This window comes from Podarcis vaucheri, assembly GCF_965113315.1.
Source record: "Podarcis vaucheri genome assembly, chromosome: 2".
Classification (NCBI taxonomy): Eukaryota; Metazoa; Chordata; class Lepidosauria; order Squamata; family Lacertidae; genus Podarcis; species Podarcis vaucheri.
The window spans coordinates 113,257,263-113,277,554 of record NC_138760.1 but is presented as its reverse complement, the minus strand read 5'-3'; the positions used below and the strand labels follow the sequence as shown (position 1 = coordinate 113,277,554).

General features: G+C 47.0%; 1 protein-coding gene and 1 long non-coding RNA gene across 4 annotated transcripts; one reads left to right on the top strand and one right to left on the bottom strand.

Annotated features, from left to right (window-relative positions):
* Positions 1–382: 382 nt before the first annotated feature.
* On the top strand, positions 383–7,724 carry LOC309524705 (uncharacterized protein). 3 transcript variants are annotated; one of them, XM_082209622.1, is made up of 4 exons: positions 383–1,350; positions 3,694–3,818; positions 5,026–5,121; positions 5,565–7,724. In XM_082209622.1, the coding sequence occupies exons 2-4, from the start codon at positions 3,731–3,733 to the stop codon at positions 7,460–7,462; spliced, it is 2,082 nt and encodes a 693-aa protein (XP_082065748.1). In that variant the 5' UTR covers positions 383–1,350; positions 3,694–3,730; the 3' UTR covers positions 7,463–7,724. The 3 variants fall into 3 exon arrangements, with proteins under 3 accessions (XP_082065748.1, XP_082065749.1, XP_082065747.1); XM_082209623.1 differs by lacking the exon at positions 383–1,350 and adding an exon at positions 1,710–2,020; XM_082209621.1 differs by lacking the exon at positions 383–1,350 and having other exon boundaries at positions 3,599–3,818.
* An 8,425-nt stretch (positions 7,725–16,149) lies between these two features.
* On the bottom strand, positions 16,150–17,068 carry LOC309525409. The gene is made up of 2 exons (XR_014216243.1): positions 16,583–17,068; positions 16,150–16,269 (listed from the first exon to the last, which is right to left on the bottom strand). It is a non-coding gene; the product is annotated as an uncharacterized lncRNA (long non-coding RNA).
* Positions 17,069–20,292: the final 3,224 nt, after the last annotated feature.

Here is a 20,292-nt window from a genome sequence, read left to right as displayed (position 1 = left end):
TAACATCAGCAGTTTCAAATAGCTGGTTAGGCAGGAAATGGACTTTTGCCCTGCCAGCCAAATTTAGCACAGTCACTGGCGGCGTGCTAACTGTCTGGCCAAAATTTGCAGAAGTTGCAGAAGTAAGATTTCTTAGGTACGGAATACAAAGCACAGAAAATATTGAGAGAAACCTTTCCCATCTCCCTTTACTTTTGGTGCAGAAACGTGTAGTTAATATGAAGATTAACCCTTCACTCCATCCTCTTCTTATGAACAATCTATTACTTAGATTCGTTCTGGGGTAGGGGTCTATATTCTCTCATTACAGCAATCACGCGAGGTCCCATCATGCGAGACATCATCTTTCTCATCATATTCTGCAAGCATTGCATCAAGGGCAATTGCAAAAATGTCCTCTGTGTGGAAGAGCTTTCAAGTCTAGGTTCTTTTTGCATTTTGTGCCTTTTGTCAGATGTGTCTTTTTGTAAATTACTATGTGGTTTGGAAAAGCTTTGATTTGAATGCATGTGCCCGCTTCTTTTTTATGGATCTTTTGTGTTTCTTACAAACCATGTAGGTATTGCATAATAAAAATAATAACAACAATAACAACAACGATAATTTTATTATGTATACTCCGCCCATCTGGCTAGGTTGCCCCAGCCACTCTGGGCAGCTTACAACACATATGAAAACATCAAACGTTAAAAACTTCCCTATACAGGGCTGCCTTCAGATGTCTTCCAAAAGTTGTGTAGTTCTTTTATCTCCTTGACATCTGGTGGGAGGGCGTTCCACAGGGCAGGCGCCACTACCGAGAAGGCCCTCTGCCTGGTTCCCTGTAACATCACTTCTTGCAGCGAGGGAACTGCCAGAAGACCCTCGGAGGTGGACCTCCGGGTCCGGGCTAAACAATGGGGATGGAGACGCTCCATCAGGTATAAAGGGCCGAAGCGATTTAGGGCTTTAAAAGTCAGCACAGTATTTGGGAGACCACTTTAAACTCTCTTTTTGGAGGGGAATGATCTGGCTGATGCAAGGAGAGCAGGCGAGGAAGAGGCGTCGCAGGCACGACCACCAGAGGGCTCTGGCTACAGCTGAGGGAGGGGATCTCGCTCCCTGCCTTTCCCAAGCTCTCTATTCTTCCCCACCCAGGATATCAGGGGGCTGAGCTTCCTAGGTCACCCCAGCTGCGGCGGGTTCCCCCGTAGCGACCAGGCAGCCGCGGCTGCTGCTCCTGGCGAAGCACGGCGTTCGGCCGGGCGGCCGACCGGAGGGAGAACTGCCGCTGGCCGGGCTCAGCCTCGTGGCGCAGCAGCCGCGGGCGCCGCTCGCAGCGCTTAACCCTTCAGCAGCCGGAGACTCCAGGTAACCCAGAAGAGATCGGGAAAACGGAGCAGTTGTGTTCAAGGGAGAGACGGAGAGAAAAGAGTCTTTTTCTTGTTTTAAAGCCTCCATTTTAAAGCCTCCCTTTCCAAACGAGGCGCGGTGGTGGCGCTGGTTTTTACGCAGCAAACACAAGACAGAGGGGGATTTTCCCTCCGAGATCAATCTCTGCATCTGATCCATAGGGAGAGCAGCGAAGGGGGACACTTAAAAAACAGCAGACATGTTTGCGTTTTCGAGGGGGGGGGACCCTATTTTCCACAGCTTCCCCCCACTCGACGATGCGTTTGTGCGGCGAAAAACCCCACTTGCAAAAAGACCGGTTTACTTGGATGCTTGCTCTGGCGTGTGCTGCAAAACGACACAGCGCGTTTTGTTGGGGTGTGGGATTCAGAAACCAAACCGAGCACCACCAGAAAATGGGGGGGGGGGAGCTTAGGGGAAACCCTGCAGTTATATCCTTCAGCGTTTTTAAATTTAAACATAGCCCTCAAAGCACAGCCCAAAACACATCCTTATTTGACAGGAGCATTTCCGCTAGGGATTACATCTGTTTTATTTCAGCACAGGAGGTTTTCTGTTGTTCTTTTGACAGCCACGTGAGAAGGTTGCTCCTTCCTCCTCCCGGCCGGAGCTTTTAACAACTTCACAGGTGTGTTAGGGGAGGAAGATTTTTTTAAAAAAAAAATAGTGTCACAAGAAGGCGAGACAGAGAAGATTCTATTTATATTATATTATGTTTGGCTGCAGGGCAGTTAAACGAATCCCTGAGTCCTGACAGGGGAAGAAAAGTGGAAAGGTAGTAAGGGATGGTGACAGAAGCAGGTGAGCTTTGTACCTGTTTGTGTCATGGAACTGAAGGGGTTCCTTCCCCCCCCATGAGAAAAGAATGAGGATGTATGAGCATGCAGTATATCTATTTATCGCTACCGAGCCAAATTCAAGGTGGTGTTATTGGTGTATAAAGCCCTCAATAGCTTATTAGGAGCAGTTGACTTCTGAGCTCACCTGACCCCAAATATGCCCACTTAGCTGCTTCCATCTGTGGAACGGGCACTGCCACAGGTGCCACAGAAATACTCAGCCTGCATTTGTAATAATTAGATATTTTAGTGTGGCAGCACCTATACTTTGGAACTCTCTGCTGGTTTGATATCAAGCAAGTACTTCCACTGTGCTCTTTTCGACGCCTGCTAAGGACTTTTTTTCCTCAGGCAAGGCTACCGAGATTGGTGAGATTTTTATACAGTATGTGTTTTTAGCTTACAGGCGGATTTTAATTCTTTAAGAAATGTTTTCAGTAGTTGTTTTTACTAAAAATTGTATCGTTTTATTCTGTTTTGAGGTTGTTTTTTTGTTTTTACAATGAAGCAATGTATAAATTTTATGAAATAAGACAAATACATATATACACCCACCCATTCAAAGGTATTGCTCACCCTCTCGCAGCAAAGGCACCTGAGACAGTTTGCAATAAAATCCAGTCTAAAATGTATATTGTGAAATCAAGTCATCATTTGCTTACTGTTGCCCATAACCTCCAGTTCAGTGCCAGATTTACGTATAAACTAAGCAAGCTATAGCTTAGGGCCCCACTCTCTTGGGGCCCCCCAAAAAAATTAAAGGAAAAACAACAACTGGATGTACATTTCCAAAATATAAGAGAAAAAGCAAATGAAATAAAATCTACATACAGCAACAATGTTTTGTGTTGTGTAAGCTCCTATTTGTTATGTGCAAATGGCTTTAGATGCCTATTAGGTCCACCAATTACCATATAGCATATAAGGTAAAGGTAAAGGGACCCCTGACCATTAGCTCCAGTCGTGGCCGACTCTGGGGTTGCGGCGCTTACCTCGCTTTATTGGCCGAGGGAGCCGGCGTACAGCTTCCGGGCCATGTGGCCAGCATGACTAAGCCGCTTCTGGCGAACCAGAGCAGCGCACGGAAACGCCGTTTACCTTCCCGCAGGAGTGGTACCTATTTATCTACTTGCACTTTGACGTGATTTCAAACTGCTAAGTGGGCAGGAGCAGGGACCGAGCAACGGGAGCTCACCCCGTCGCGGGGATTCGAACCGCCGACCTTCTGATCGGCAAGTCCTAGGCTCTGTGATTTAACCCACAGCAACACCCGCGTCCCTCATATAGCATTTATTCAACACAAAAAACAGTGACAATTTGTTGCTGACAAATGACAGCTGGGCATGTGAAGGGCCCCATTACCTTCAGTAGCTTAGGGCCTCATGAAACCTAAATCCGGCCCTGCTCCAATTCTTCCTTTGCCTGGAGTTTGGCCAATGGGACCTGCTGCTTGTTCTTCCAGAGGCTGCGATCTGTCTGAGCTGCGGCTGCTGCTGGCAATGGAGCAGTATGTGCTGCTGGATCCCCGGCAGAAGGCCTTGTACCACGACGTCATGCAGGAGAGCTACGAGACGCTGATGGCACTTGGTAGGACAATATTGGCTGCCTCCTCCTCTCCTCCGCCCATAAACTTTTACAGGGGGAAGCCAGTGACGTGAAGCAGAAAACCTCCAAAACGTGTGTTTTTTCCTTCTGCAGAAAGTCTTCTGTTTCATAAGTTCAATCGTGAAAACTAATTACAGATGCAATATTAGGCAATCGTCAAACTGCTCAGCTTTGTTTACTAAATACAAATAAAATGTGCATGCTAATCGAGATCACTCTCTAGGGCTTTGGAACGTTTTCCGATGCAAGCTGAAAATGGTTCTGATGGAAATTAGCCCTATGCAGATCACCCTAATTTGCATAGGAAAATTCCCCAGGTTATTTTCAAATTCAAATTTCCCCCAAAAAACCCAGATTACAGGGGTGGGGTGGGGGTTCAGGGAGTTGGCACACATCTTTACAGAGTCTGTTGCTAAGGGAGTGGTGCCCTCTCTGCATGCCATCTGGGGAGATGAACTCCATTTTGTATACGGGAACGTTCATATTTATATCGGGGTGGCGGCTGGAGTGAGAAGAGATGTGCCAAAATGTCTATGATTTTGTCGCTTGGTGTAATTGCTGCTGATGGCTTTAAAGTAAGAAGTGCTAAATTGGTACAGTACAGCAATGTTTTGCAGCACATTGATTTCTGTTTGTGTGCCAGCTTTCAAGTTACACAGACGCATTCACTTGAGAATTCCCAGTTCTTTGCAACCATGAGAGCCCAGGCTTCTTTTAAAAGAAAAGGAGAAGAAATGAGACTTTCAGGAATTCTGAGCTTGCATAGTGAACACAAATATGGCATGAGAATAAGCAGGTTCAAATTCAGTTCCCTGAACATTGAGTAAACAGGGAGGGTTTCCACAGTTCAGATCGATATTCTGCTTTCAGTATCAACACTGAGCTCAAAATCTTTATATATAAAAAATAATTATTGGTCTCCTTGCTCCTCGCCCAAACATTCTTAGTTTCAGAAGCCAAATACTGGGGTGGGTGGTGGGTTTGTTGCTGCTGTTAAAACATGGGGAGTCAACAATGCTTACTGATCTATTTCAAATCACCCATAGGTTTAGCGGGAGGTCCTGCCCACATTGGCCTAAAAATAGTTGAGATATGGGTGGCGGTGGATGATTTATAAGATGAACTAAAGCTGCATTCCCTCCTCTTCCTCCCCTGCCCCCATCTTTTCAACCTCTTTTCAATTGAGAAGAATTTCCACTGTCCAAGCCTGACTTGCTATCGCGATTGGAACAAGGAGATGAGGCGACAACCTTTGACCTGCAGGAACCAAGTGTCATCCTTCCAGGTGAGTCATGGGCTTTCCTAAAATTCTTTGCTACAGATACTCAGAATAAGCCCTGCCAGTCCTGCCTTCCACGCACTGGGGCTGAATCACACAGGGAGCTTAAAGGCAGAGAGCCAGACTCCATATATTTTGCTCCAGTGCATAGACCGCAGCTGGCTGGCTGGCAGAGGACATGAGAGTGGGGTGCACAGGCAGTCAAGGGGTGGGGGCTCACGGCAGAAAAGGAGAAGTGATATTAGAAGTGGAACATAGTTCCTGAGTACACTTAGGTCCAGCTCCGAGGGCCTTCTAGCGGTTCTCTCACTCCAAGAAGTGAGGTTACAGGGAACCAGGCAGAGGGCCTTCTCGGTGGTGGCGCCTGCCCTGTGGAACACCTCATCAAACCTATATTCAGGCCTGTTTGTGTAAATGGCTCCTCCTTTTTCCTCTTCCTGTCTCTCCAGCCATCGGTGGCAACATGGAAGAAGAGAATCTTCCTGCACAGAAGGACCCCAAAGAGGTGGAGCCGGCAGCAGAAGACTCCGAGAGTCCCAGGGGTGTTGATCTGAGCAGTAGCATCCTGGCTGGGAGCCCCCTGCCGCCCGCTCCGCCTTCATCCCCGCCCCCTCCTCCTGCCGCCCTCCACAACCCCAACAACTGCCTCCAGTGTGGCAAAACCTTCAGCCACAAGTCTGCCTTGGTGAAACACCAGAAGATCCACACGGGAGAGAAGCCCTACGGGTGCGAGGAGTGCGGGAAAGGCTTCATCCAGCGCTCCGACCTGACGATCCACCACAGAACCCACACGGGGGAGCGGCCGTACCACTGCCCCGACTGCGGGAAGAGCTTCAGCGTCAGCTCCACGCTGCTGACCCACCAGCGGACCCACGCGCCGGGGGGAGAGAAGCCCAACCGCTGTCCCGAGTGCGGGAAGTGCTTCAGCGAGCCAGCGGCCCTGGACCGGCACCGCAAGAGCCACGCCGGAGAGAAGCCCCACGTGTGCGCCGACTGCGGCAAGAGCTTCGCCTGGAGCTCCCACCTGGAGAGGCACCGGCGGATCCACACCGGCGAGAAGCCCTACAAGTGTCCCGAGTGCGGGCGGGCATTCGCCTGGAGCTCGCACCTGGATCGCCACAGGCGAACGCACGCCGGGGCGGCTCTGCCCGAGGAGGCGCCGCCCTCAAAGTGCGCGGATTGCGGCAAGCAGGTCAACCACATCACTCAGCCTCAGCGCTTCAAGCACAAAGCCACCCAGACCCCTCTGGAGCACGAGGATGCAGAGGCGGCGGAGGAACAGGAGGCCGAGGCCGAGGCACGGTCCTATCCGTGCGCCGTCTGCGGGAAACGCTTCAGCCAGAGCTCCAACCTGCTCAAACACCAGCGCGTCCACACAGGGGAAAAGCCCTACCAGTGCCCGGAATGTGGGCGGCGGTTTAGCTGGTGCTCCGCCCTCCTCAAGCACCAACGCGCCCACAGCAACAGCAGGCCGCACTCCTGCCCAGAGTGTGCCCGCAGCTTCCGGGACCCTGCCTCTCTGGCCAAACACCAGCTCAGCCACACCGGTGGGAAACCTCACCAGTGTCCCGACTGCGACAAAAGCTTCGGATGGAGCTCGCACCTGGAGCGACACCGGCGTATCCACACCGGGGAGAAGCCCTACGAGTGCGGGGACTGCGGCCGGGGGTTCACGGTGGGCTCCCACTTGGAGAGGCACCGGCGCATCCACACCGGGGCCCGGCCCCATGGCTGCGGGGAGTGTGGCAAGACCTTTGCCGTCGGTGCCACACTGGCCACCCACCGGCGCCTCCACGATGCCAAGTCCAAGCCTCACCGCTGCCCCGAATGCGGGAAAGGGTTCAGCAGCGCGGCGGTGCTTGAACGTCACCGCCGGTTGCACCGCGGAGAGAAGCCCTACCAGTGCGATGTCTGCGGCAAGGGCTTTGCTTGGAGCTCGCACTTCGACCGCCACCGGCTCTCGCACACCGGAGAGAAGCCCTTTCCGTGCACCTACTGCGGGAAGTGCTTCGGCCGCAGCTCCCACCGCAACCGGCACCAGCGTGCTCACGCGGTCTCCGAAGACCAATGCCCACCGCAGAGCAACCAAGACGATGCATCGCTGGCAACGGCCGTGCCCGAATGGTGGGAAGGGGACGGCGAAAGGAGGGTCCCGCTGGAGCAGCAGGAAGTCTGGTCGTCTCCACTAGATTCCGTTGGCCCTTTCCCGTGGGTGGCCAAATCTGCTGGTGATGCATGGAGGACCATAGGGGGGAACGGTTTGGGGCAAGAGGCCGAGAGTTTGACAGCCCCTGCCAAAAGCTGGACTCAGCCAGTTGCTCACATGCCCACTACTAACCCCCCTTGATCGATGCTGTGCAAATCTCATTCCCATTTTGCTTCCCCTTCTGCTGTTCACACACAGAAACACTTAAATACTTCCCCCTTACCCAGTAAACCAACTGTAGCTGGTCCGTATCTGCCTTGCCTCCCCACACCTCCATGGGCCAAATGTGACGGGTGAGCAGAGCCCACATCACGTGATGCGGTGCTTTGAAGGCCCAGCACTCAGTTGATTGTTGGCACGTCAAAGCACCACACAGAGCTCTTTGCAAGGGACCCTGTGCTGTGCTTTGTTTTGTTTTGTTTTTTTATAAATATTTATTAAGATTTTACAAATTATAACAAACATAACAATACACACACACACAAACAAAAATAACATAAAAAAGAACAAGTATAATTTCAGTACCTTATTTTCTTAAAACTTATTTCACCGACCTCCCCATACCTCCCCTTTCTGCATCCCCATTTCAAAAATTTAATTTAGCAAGTCCTCACCCTTGATTTTATCTAATTATCATCCTTACTTTCCTTTCACTTAATCTTTACAGCTGTACTCCATTTAATTTTAAAAGCCACATTATTCTAAAATTCATAAATTTTACAGTATTTCTTAAGGTAGTTCTTAAATTTCTTCCAATCTTCTTCCACCGTCTCTTTTCCCCGGTCTCGGATTCTGCCAGTCATTTCTGCTAGTCCCATATAGTCTATCACCTTCATCTGCCATTCTTCCAGGCCCTGTGCTGTGCTTTGAGGTACTGCCAACCAACTGATCTTTGCTGCTTCAGAAGCAGTTTATGGCCCTACACAGCTGTCTTTTTATGTGCCTGCACGTGACGTCATATATGACACCTGGTGATTGGCAGGTGGGCGTGGCTTGGCTAAAGTTCCTTACTCCTAGTTAAAGAGCTGAAGTTGGGCTGAGGAGCCAAAGTTGCGTGACACGGGGAAGGAAGTGGGATCCACTGAATTGTTCGTATTGCAAGTTCAGGTTCTCGTTGCCAAGGGGGTCTCATTGGACTCAGCTGTGTCACAGAGTGTGGCAGAGGCTGGAAACATGTCATGTCCAACTTTCAGAACGACCCTCTCCCTCCACAGATTAAACCACTGGCACCCTAGAATGAAGAAGATCCAAGAGGACACAAGCAAAGAAAAAATAGGAGTACAGTGATACCTTGGTTCTCAAACTTAATCCATTCTGGAAATCCGTTCCAAAACTAAAGCGTTCCAAAACCAAGGCGCACTTTCCCATAGAAATGCAAAATTAATTAATCCATTCCAGACTTTTAAAAACAACCCCTAAAACAGCAGTTTAACATGAATTTTACTCTCTAACGAGACCATTGATCCATAAAATGAAAGCAATAATCAATGTACTGTATTATAAAATAAATAAGTGTTGCAGATGATAAAAAAAAATATTTTTTTTTAATTCCTTACCTGCACTGATGATAGCCATTGTTTGGATGGGGGGCTTTTATCCATTTCTGCAGCCACATAATCAGTAAGCTGAACTGGGTTCCACACAGTCACAAAAACAAATTAACCAAAAAAGCCTCAAAAACAAAAAAGCAAAACAAATAGCTAAAACAAAAGTGCCAAACTTAGTTCATTCCGGAAGTCCGTTTGACTTCCGAAATAGAAGGATCTGGCAACTTCTGTCTCAGTGTATCTGAAGAAGTGTGCATGCACACGAAAGCTCATACCAAGAACTAACTTAGTTGGTCTTTAAGGTGCTACTGGAAGGAATTTTTTTATTTTGACTTCCGAAATGTTCGAAAACCAAGGCATAGCTTCTGATTGGTGCAGGCGCCCTGGAAACAATATCCCAACAGCCGCATTGGGCTTTTGGCTTCCAAAAAATTTTCAAAAACTGGAACACTTACTTCAGGGTTTTCGGTGTTTGGGAACCAAGAGGTTTGAGTACCAAGGCGTTTGAGAACCAAGGTACCACTGTATTGCTAACTGGGTTGTACCACTGAGGGAGGGACCCATCAAAGGGACATGTGCTCCTTACCTTTCCATACCTTGAAAGCACTATATGTCACTTTAAACAGTCATGGCTTCCCCCAAAGTTTGATTCGGTTTTGAAATACAGTGGTACCTCGGGTTAAGAACAATTCGTTCTGGAGGTCCATTCTTAACCTGAAACTGCACACACACACACACATATACATATATACATACATACATACATACATACATACATACATACCAGTTCCAACATACAGCATATCTTCTCATCTTATACAATATTTTAGACTTCCGTCAACACCTCTGATGATTTTCCGTTCTTTATCACTTATTCTGCATTTCTTAATTTCTATATTACATTTAGTTATCCTTAACTAATAATTCTCTTCATAGTCTTTCTTGCAGTATTTCAAATAATCCACTTTACAAAACTTCTTGCAATCCTACTAGCGTAATCTGTTCATCACAATTACTTTTCAAATAGTTCATATATTTACTCCAGTAACCTGAAACTGTTCTTAACCTGAGGTACCATTTTAGCTAATGGGGCCTCCCGCTGCCGCTGAGCAATTTGTGTTCTCATCCTGAAGCAAAGTTCTTAACCCGAAGTACTATTTCTGGGTTAGCGGAGTCTGTAACCTGAAGCGTCTGTAATCCGAGGTCCCACTATATGTGGAATGATGCCTGCAAATGGATATACACACAAAGGTTTTGCATGAGTGGTTAAAAGAAATTACCCAGAGCAGTGTGTCTGCACGTTGCATGCTGAGAAGCACTATTATTTTTTTAAGAGCATTTTTGTTTTGTTGTTGTTCAGCCCTAGTGGTGTCGGAGAAGTAGGTAATTTGGAAATCTGAGAACAGGGAGTAGGTGAAAGCATGGGGTGGAGCCCCAGGTGTTCCAACGATGCAGTGTGTATATTCAGCACCACTGCAAAAGGTTTGGTTTAGGTGTAGAAATCCCGCCTCATAAATTCAGCTTTCATTTAAAAGCAAGCCAACGTTCTAGAATCATAGAAGAATCATAGAATCATAGAGTTGGAAGAGACCACAAGGGCCATCGAGTCCAACCCCCTGCCAAGCAAGAAACACCATCAGAGCACTCCTGACATATGGTTGTCAAGCCTCTGCTTAAAGACCTCCAAAGTAGGAGACTCCACCACACTCCTTGGCAGCAAATTCCACTGTCGAACAGCTCTTACTGTCAGGAAGTTCTTCCGAATGTTTAGGTGGAATCTTCTTTCTTGTAGTTTGGATCCATTGCTCCGTGTCCGCTTCTCTGGAGCAGCAGAAAACAACCTTTCTCCCTCCTCTATGTGACATCCTTTTATATATTTGAACATGGCTATCATATCACCCCTTAACCTCCTCTTCTCCAGGCTAAACATGCCCAGCTCCCTCATAAGGCATCGTTTCCAGGCCTTTGACCATTTTGGTTGCCCTCCTCTGGACACGTTCCAGTTTGTCAGTGTCCTTGAATTGTGGTGCCCAAAACTAGTCCTCATTCTAGTCCTCATGCTGTGCGGCGATGAGACAGAAGTGGGCATCTTTGCAAGCGACAAGTTTTCCAGGGGTCAGAGGGTGAAGCTGGAGGGTTGTACAAACCCCGTTCCATTGCTGCTGCCCACAAAAAGCAGAAACTGAATATTGAGTAGAAGAGGAAGAAGCTTGGGACCCTCCAAATGGTGTTCCATCTCCCATCACTCCTGACCATTGACTGTGATGACTGGCGCCATTTCAAAACCAGCAGTTCAAAATCAGTTCCATGTCAAAGAGAAAAATAACTACCAAACTTTTAGAAGACTTCTAAAGGCAGCCCTGTTTAGGGAAGCTTTTACTGTTTAATAGGTTATTGTATTTTAGTGTTTTGTTGGAAGCCGTCCAGAGTGGCTGGGGAAGCCCAGCCAGATGGGTGGGGTATAAATAATATATTATTATTATTATTATTATTATTATTATTATTATTATTATTATTATTATTATTATTTTATTTTATGTACCGCGTCACACAAAAGGAGTCCAGAAGCAACTTACAGGAATAACAACACACAGTATATAAAAAATAAATTGATGGGAGTTGGGAGTTCAACAGCTGGAAAAGCACAGGTCCCCTATACCGGATTTTAATTGGGAGCAGCAAGTTAAAGGAATGATTAGCTGAGAGAAAAGATAAACATAAACTTTGTTTTTAGATCTCTCACACAAAGCAGCCATCAACTAGGAAGAGGTTTGCTGTCACTCAGGAGGAAAGTGCCTCTGCTACCTGTTCTTGTCACCTGCAGTTTCAACAATGATTTGTGTTTTTAAAAGTGATTTTTTTAAAACAACCACCACCACCACCTGCTGATTTACTATCAGGACACCGTTTGAAATATATATATATATATATATATATATATATGCAGGTTTTGGTGTCTTCGGGTGTCTTCCCGTGTAAGAGTCGGGGTGTCTGTGCGACGTTTCGACGAGGTCTCACTCGTCATCTTCAGGCTGGTGCTTTCGGCTTCTTGTTACTGGAACAGAGCAGAATCTGGTGTTTGAGTTCCTATAAATACTGTTGAGGGGTGTGGTGTATAGCCTCCAACGTTCTGGGCAGAGAGGAAGTTCCTAGATTAGTGTGCCTCTTCTTCTTTTGTTCCTTAATTACTTGAGGGATATCTTGAGTGATTTCATGAGTGATATTCTGAATACCACTGGGTGGGTCATTAAGTGTAGATTAGTTGCTAAAGCTTTTGTGTCTTGACCTCTTGAGCTTGTGAAGAGTTTTTCTGAGAAGATGGCTGTGCTGCATTTAGTTGTGCTCTGGCTTGGCTTCGTGTATAGGGGCGAGCTGTGGTTTTGTGCCTTGTGCCAGCCAGATCTGTGTAGGGATTGCAGGGGGGTGCAGCATCCGGAGGTGCCACTATAGTTTGGCTACTGGATGGAGTCTGTAATATGTCTGTGGAGAGGGTCTGGGTTTGGGTCTGGTGTGGTTGATTGGTGACGGCGTTCTGTGTGCCTCTGGTTCTGGTGTCGGTTTTTGTGGGGAGGGCTAATTTCCAGATGTCTGGCAGGCGGGACGTGTCGTCACGCTTGTTCATGTTGTGAGGGTGTTTCTCTATCTCGATGGCTTCCATGATTATTCTCTTGTGGTGATGTTCCATGTTAAAGAGCAATTTGGAATCTGCAAAATTAATTTCGTGTCCTATATATATATATATATATATATATATATATATATATATATATGCTTTCGTAGATTTTCACGGGTACAGGAATGCAGGTTTTGGTGTCTTCGGGTGTCTTCCCGTGTAAGAGTCGGGGTGTCTGGGCGACGTTTCGACGAGGTCTCACTCGTCATCTTCAGGCTGGTGCTTTCGGCTTCTTGTTACTGGAACAGAGCAGAGTCTGGTGTTTGAGTTCCTATAAATACTGTTGAGGGGTGTGGTGTATAGCCTCCAACGTTCTGGGTAGAGAGGAAGTTCCTAGATTAGTGTGCCTTTTCTTCTTTTCTTCTTTTCCCGACTCTTACACGGGAAGACACCCGAAGACACCAAAACCTGCATTCCTATACCCGTGAAAATCTACGAAAGCATATATATATATATATATATATATGCAGGTTTTGGTGTCTTCGGGTGTCTTCCCGTGTAAGAGTCGGGGTGTCTGTGCGACGTTTCGACGAGGTCTCACTCGTCATCTTCAGGCTGGTGCTTTCGGCTTCTTGTTACTGGAACAGAGCAGAGTCTGGTGTTTGAGTTCCTATAAATACTGTTGAGGGGTGTGGTGTATAGCCTCCAACGTTCTGGGCAGAGAGGAAGTTCCTAGATTAGTGTGCCTTTTCTTCTTTTGTTCCTTAATTACTTGAGGGATATCTTGGGTGATTTCATGAGTGATATTCTGAATATCACTGGGTGGGTCATTAAGTGTAGATTAGTTGCTAAAGCTTTCGTGTCTTGACCTCTTGAGCTTGTGAAGAGTTTTTCTGAGAAGATGGCTGTGCTGCATTTAGTTGTGCTCTGGCTTGGCTTCGTGTATAGGGGCGAGCTATGGTTTTGTGCCTTGTGCCAGCCAGATCTGTGTAGGGATTGCAGGGGGGTGCAGCATCCGGAGGTGCCACTATAGTTTGGTTACTGGATGGAGTCTGTAATATGTCTGTGGAGAGGGTCTGGGTTTGGGTCTGGTGTGGTTGATTGGTGACGGCGTTCTGTGTGCCTCTGGTTCTGGTGTCGGTTTTTGTGGGGAGGGCTAATTTCCAGATGTCTGGCAGGCTGGACGTGTCGTCACGCTTGTTCATGTTGTGAGGGTGTTTCTCTATCTCGATGGCTTCCATGATTATTCTCTTGTGGTGATGTTCCATGTTAAAGAGCAATTTGGAATCTGCAAAATTAATTTCGTGTCCTGTTTCTTTCATGTGTTGGAAAAGAGAGGAAGTTTTTTCTTCTTTTTTGACGGCATTCTTGTGTTCTGCGATACGTGCATTTGTTCGTCTGTTTGTTTGTCCAATGTACGTGGCTGGGCAGACTTTGCAGGGTATTTCATAGACCCCTTGGTTTTCCAGCTGGATTTTGTCTTTTGGGTTTCTGAGGATATTGGCTATTTTTTGGTTGGTGCAGAAGGCTGTTTTGATATTGTGTTTATGGAGTATTTTGCTGATTTTGTCTGTAGTGCCCTTGATATAAGGAAGGAGGGCCATGCCATTGTTTTCTTCTGTGTCTTGGTTTTTGGGGGGTGTTTCTTTTTGGATTAGCTTCGTAACCCTGTTTTTCTGGTATCCATTGGCGATTAACACATTTGAGAGATTCTGTAACTCAGTTGTCAAGTGGTCTTTGTCAGCCAGGCGTTTGGTTCTGGAGATGAGAGTCTTGGCTACGGAGTTTATTTGTGCAGGGTGGTGGTGTGATTGTGCATGTAAGTAGCGGTTGGTGTGTGGTTTTTTTCCGGTAGATAGTGTGTCCTAGGGAGCCATCAGGTTTTTTGTAGATTAGGACGTCAAGAAAGGGGAGTTGGTTGTTGTCTTCTATTTCCATAGTGAATTGTATTTTGGGGTGTAGGCTGTTGAGATGTGTGAGGAAGCTATCTAGTTTTTCTTTCCCGTGTGGCCAAATTACAAAGGTGTCGTCAACATATCTGAGCCAAAGTTTGGGTTTGTGTTCTGACTTGTCTAAAGCATTGGTTTCAAAGTGTTCCATGTACAAATTTGCGATGACCGGTGAGAGGGGTGATCCCATAGGTGCTCCTTCTATCTGTTTGTATCTTTGTCCATTGTGGATGAAGTACGTGTTGGTTAGGCAGTGGTTGGTCAGGTCCAGGATGTATTTGGGGGGGTTGTATTTGTTTTGAATGGCTGTCAAGGCTTCATTAATGGGCACTTGAGTGAAGAGAGATACAACATCGAAGCTCACAAGTAGGTCATCGGGATGTAGGTATTGTTTCTTTATTGTTTCTATGAACTGGAAGGAGTTAGTAACGTGTGAAGCGATGGATTCTGCATAGGGCTGAAGTTGCTTAGCGAGAAATTTAGCGAGATTTTGTAGAGGTGAGCCTATGGAGCTGACTATTGGTCTGAGTGGTGTTCCTTCTTTGTGTATCTTGGGGAGACCGTAGAGTTTGGGGCATCTGGATGATTTTTCTCTGGGGATGATTCTTAGCTGGATTTCTTCACTGATAGGAGAGGCTTTTATTTTGGATTTGGTGGTTTTTTCCAGATAGGTGGTTTGATCTGTTTTTATAGGTTGGTAGGTAGGGTCTTGGAGTAGATTTGATAGTTTTGCTTGGTAGTCCGATGTGTTCATCACAACAGTGGCGTTGCCTTTGTCTGCTGGGAGAATGATTATGTTGTTGTCTTTCCTCAGGTTGGTGAGTGCTTTCTGTTCTTCTTTGTGTAAATTGCTTCTGGGTGGTTTGCTGGAGCAGAGGATGTTGGTGACTTCAAGTCTGATTTTATTGGCTTCATCTGGGTCGATTTTGGTCAGGCTAGCTTCGACTCCGCATATGATGTTTTCCGTGACAACACGTCCCGCCTGCCAGACATCTGGAAATTAGCCCTCCCCACAAAAACCGACACCAGAACCAGAGGCACACAGAACGCCGTCACCAATCAACCACACCAGACCCAAACCCAGACCCTCTCCACAGACATATTACAGACTCCATCCAGTAACCAAACTATAGTGGCACCTCCGGATGCTGCACCCCCCTGCAATCCCTACACAGATCTGGCTGGCACAAGGCACAAAACCATAGCTCGCCCCTATACACGAAGCCAAGCCAGAGCACAACTAAATGCAGCACAGCCATCTTCTCAGAAAAACTCTTCACAAGCTCAAGAGGTCAAGACACGAAAGCTTTAGCAACTAATCTACACTTAATGACCCACCCAGTGATATTCAGAATATCACTCATGAAATCACCCAAGATATCCCTCAAGTAATTAAGGAACAAAAGAAGAAAAGGCACACTAATCTAGGAACTTCCTCTCTGCCCAGAACGTTGGAGGCTATACACCACACCCCTCAACAGTATTTATAGGAACTCAAACACCAGACTCTGCTCTGTTCCAGTAACAAGAAGCCGAAAGCACCAGCCTGAAGATGACGAGTGAGACCTCGTCGAAACGTCGCACAGACACCCCGACTCTTACACGGGAAGACACCCGAAGACACCAAAACCTGCATTCCTGTACCCGTGAAAATCTACGAAAGCACATATATATATATATATATATATATATATATATATATATATATATATATATATATTAGAGTGCCAGTGCGGTGTAATGGTTCGTGTCGGACTTGGACCTGAGAGACCTGGGTTCAGATCCCCACTCAGGCATGAAGCTCACTGACCTTGGGCCAGTCACTTTCTCTCAGCCTACCTATATAAAAGGATGTCACGTAGAGGAGGGAGAAAGGATGTTTTCTGCTGCTCCAGAGAAGCGGACACGGAGCAATGGATTCAAACTACAAGAAAGAAGATTCCACCTAAACATTAGGAAGAACTTCCTGACAGTAAGAGCTGTTCGACAGTGGAATTTGCTGCCAAGGAGTATGGTGGAGTCTCCTACTTTGGAGGTCTTTAAGCAGAGGCTTGACAACCATATGTCAGGAGTGCTCTGATGGTGTTTCCTGCTTGGCAGGGGGTTGGACTCGATGGCCCTTGTGGTCTCTTCCAACTCTATGATTCTATACCTTACAGGATCATTGTGAAGCTAAAATGGGGGAGAACCTTGTGTTTCTTGGAGAGATGGGATAAACCTGTAATAAAATAATGTGAATTGTCCAGCAAATGTGTAATTTTAAGCGTGTCTTCTCAAAAGTATACCTCTTTTACATCAATGGGAACTTACTCGCAGGTAAACGTGCATTGGATCGCAACCCAAATCAGCTAATGCAATGGCCCTAACATGCATACTTTACACAGGTCACAGAATCTAGCTGTTCTTGGCAAGAGTTTGGATGACCTTCATGCAAAACTTTAAATACATCTCACTTTAATATTTATTCTTTTTTGTAAGCACAGCCTGGGCTATAACTTTCCACCAGCTGCCACTCGCTTCCTGTTTGAATCTTCCCTTTTTCTCCGTTCCATGTCCTTCCAGCCATCTTTTTCGATTCTTCCCCTTACGAACAATTGTTTTAATTCTGAACCTTGAAAGCAGAATAAACGTGTTTGTATGCCAACGTTGCTCGATTTGCAGGATTCTGATTGCAGACTTCTTGGTAGCTGAAACGGAACAGCCTTTTCAAAGATTCAATCTAATAATAATAATAATTTAATCTACACAGGTCTGACCCTTACGCCTATGCAAGTCCATGAAATGCAACTCGCCCAAGCTTTCTTAAGGTCTAGTGAGTGATGCATAACACCCAATCAGACAGTTCCTGCCCATCTGATCTTATAGACCTCTTTCCTGCCCTCAATCAGCTGCCTTTTGCAAAAGCAGATGACGAGCATCCCTTTGTGCTTATTGCAAGTGGGAGACCTGTTCCCCTCCAGATGTAGCTATCCTACACAACCATCTTGACCACCAATCCTGCTGCCTGGGGTTGATAGGAGTTGGAAGTTCAACATCTGGAGGACCACATCTCCCATCCCTCCATTAACCCCTTGCGAGTGGGCAGACTCTGAGCGTCTTGATTTACTTTGATATGTAGACCTTTGGGTTGCGGTAATGGACACAGCCAGGCAGGAAAGGGGAAGAGTTACTATGAATGAAAATAAAAAAATTCCTTCCAGTAGCACCTTAAAGACCAACTAAGTTAGTTCTTGGTATGAGCTTTCGTGTGCATGCACACTTCTTCAGATACACTGAAACAGAAGTTGCCAGATCCTTCTATATAGTGAGAAGGTGGGGAGGGGTATTACTCAGAAGGGTGGTGGGAATGGGAGATTGGCAGATAGCTGAGATGAGCCTGTTGACGACTGTAATAGGTCTTACAGGAAAAGGCAGGAGGTGAGAAGGTGAAACATGGCTTAGTCATGTATAATGAGATAAGAATCCAATTTCTCTGTTCAGACCAGGTCTCTCCATGGTTTTAAGTTTGGTAATGAGTTGCAATTCAGCAGCTTCTCTTTCCAGTCTATTTCTGAAATTCCTTTGTAGTAAAACAGCTACTTTAAGATCTTGTATAGAATGAAAAGAATGCCTCTGAGCACATTCTACTACAGAGAAGCCCAGCTTGCTTTCTTCACTTCAGCAGCCTGATACAGGTGGAGACCCTGTCATTTTGCTGTTAAGCAATTGGAAGTGCTGTATTTTTAATTGCTTCTTTCAGGAGTGCCAACCTGAATAAAATACTGGGGGGGGGGGGTAGGTAAGCCCCGTTTCACATAACTGATCGTATGACCCAATGTACACACCGTTTAAATGGCAATGCCCATCAACTTTGGAGGGCCCCCTCAAATATTTTACTGGGGGGACGGGACGAGGGGACCTTGGCCCCTAGGAGTTGGGTTTCTCATCTGTTGTACCCCACTGAATTCAGACCGCACAATACAACAGATAAAAGAGGCAATTAAAATGAGTATTTAATGCGACGGATGTGCTGCAGCCAGATATGCGAAGGACCACCAGAATGAAGCTGGCAGACCAGTCTGGGAGCAACTGCTTAAGGTCAACACTCTTCAAACGAGGACTCGTCTTCAGCCGAAACCTGCATTTTCAGATGCACTCAGTTTCCTACCATTTATTGGTACGGTCGTTGTGCTTCCCTTACTTTGGAGGGAATGAGAATGCTTGTCTTTCCCCCCCTAACTGTATATAACCTATTATAGTAACCCACCCTGGCACCTTATGGTATACATTTTATTATACAGTGGTACCTCGGGTTAAGTACTTAATTCGTTCCGGAGGTCCGTTCTTAACCTGAAACTGTTCTTAACCTGAAGCACTTTAGCTAATGGGGCCTCCTGCTGCCGCCGCCGCGCCACTGGAGCATGATTTCTGTTCTTATCCTGAAGCAAAGTTCTTAAGCTGAAGCACTATTTCTGGGTTAGCGGAGTCTGTAACCTGAAGCGTATGTAACCCGAGGTACCACTGTATAGGTAAAAAAAGGTAAAGGACCCCCGAACGGTTAAGTCCAGTCAAAAGGCAACTATGGGGTTGCAGCACTCATCTCAATTTCAGGCCAAGGTAGCCGGCGTTTGTCCACAGACAGCTTTCTGGGTCATGTGACCAGAATGACTAAAACGGCTTCTGGTGCAATGGGACACAGTGACGGAAGCCAGAGCTCACGGAAACACCGTTTACCTTCCCGCTGCAACAGTACCTATTTATCTACTTGCACTGGTGTGCTTTCGAACTGCACAGGAGCTGGGACAGAGCAACAGGAGCTCACTCCATTGCGGGGATTCAAACCGGCAACCTTCCAATCGGCAAGTGGTTAGACCACAGCACCACCCGTTGTGCTTACTAGTGGATCCCAGGCCTTGCATTTGCACCAATGCCCTGAGCTCAGCGAAAGGAAGAGCGCCAGCGTCGCCTTCTGTAAACCAACAGGGCTGTAACAAAACACCAGACATGGCACACTTGCGTGAGCTACGTTTTCAATCTTTATTACTCCTAACCAACAACAAAGAAGTCAGAGCTTAGAAACTCCCCCTTTTAATAAGTCAGTCGAGGGGACAGGACCCTAAAACATAAGAGACTTTGGATGAGAACAAAAAAAAGGGGGGGAGAAAAATAAACAGAAGTACACTGAGGCAAACAGACTCCCCTTGCCCCCCACCCCAAATGCAATAAAGTAAATAAAGCTTGGAAGAAGGGGCAGAACAACGGGGGGGGGGAGTACACGCCCATAAGACAAGGGAGAGGTTAAGCTGGAGGCAGAAGCAGAGGGAAATCCAGAGTCCAGGCCTCATCCGTCCACCCACTTGCATGGTTAAGAGGGTGTTGTGGCGCCATGCCTCTTTGGGGTGTGTCTCTCGTTGCAGCGCAAAGGCCTCCCGTGACAAGCAAGGCTTTCTGTTCCTTCGCAGGCCTCTCCGTCACAACAGGGCCGAGGAAGAATGGGGCGCGGGAAACGGGGCTCTTTTTCCGTCAGTCCTCCCGAGCGAGATTCCGAGGTAGGTGGCAGGAGAGATTGCCACAGAATTGTAGAGCCAGAAAGGACCCCTGAGGGTCATCTAGCTCAACCCGCTGCAGCACAAGCAGCTCAAGCAAAGTACCCATGGCAGGTGGCCAAAATCTACAGTCGCCCCTCCCTGGAGCCAAGATGCGTTGTTCTCAGTCAGTAGTAACAGCTCGCCTGCCCTCGCCACAGCGGAGAGGCAAGGCCTTTTCGCTCTCAGTTCTCCCCAACTTCTGTCTAGGGCCTCATCTGCACTACAGTGGTGCCCCGCAAGACGAATGCCTCGCAAGACGGAAAACTCGCCAGACGAAAGAGTTTTCCGTTTTGGA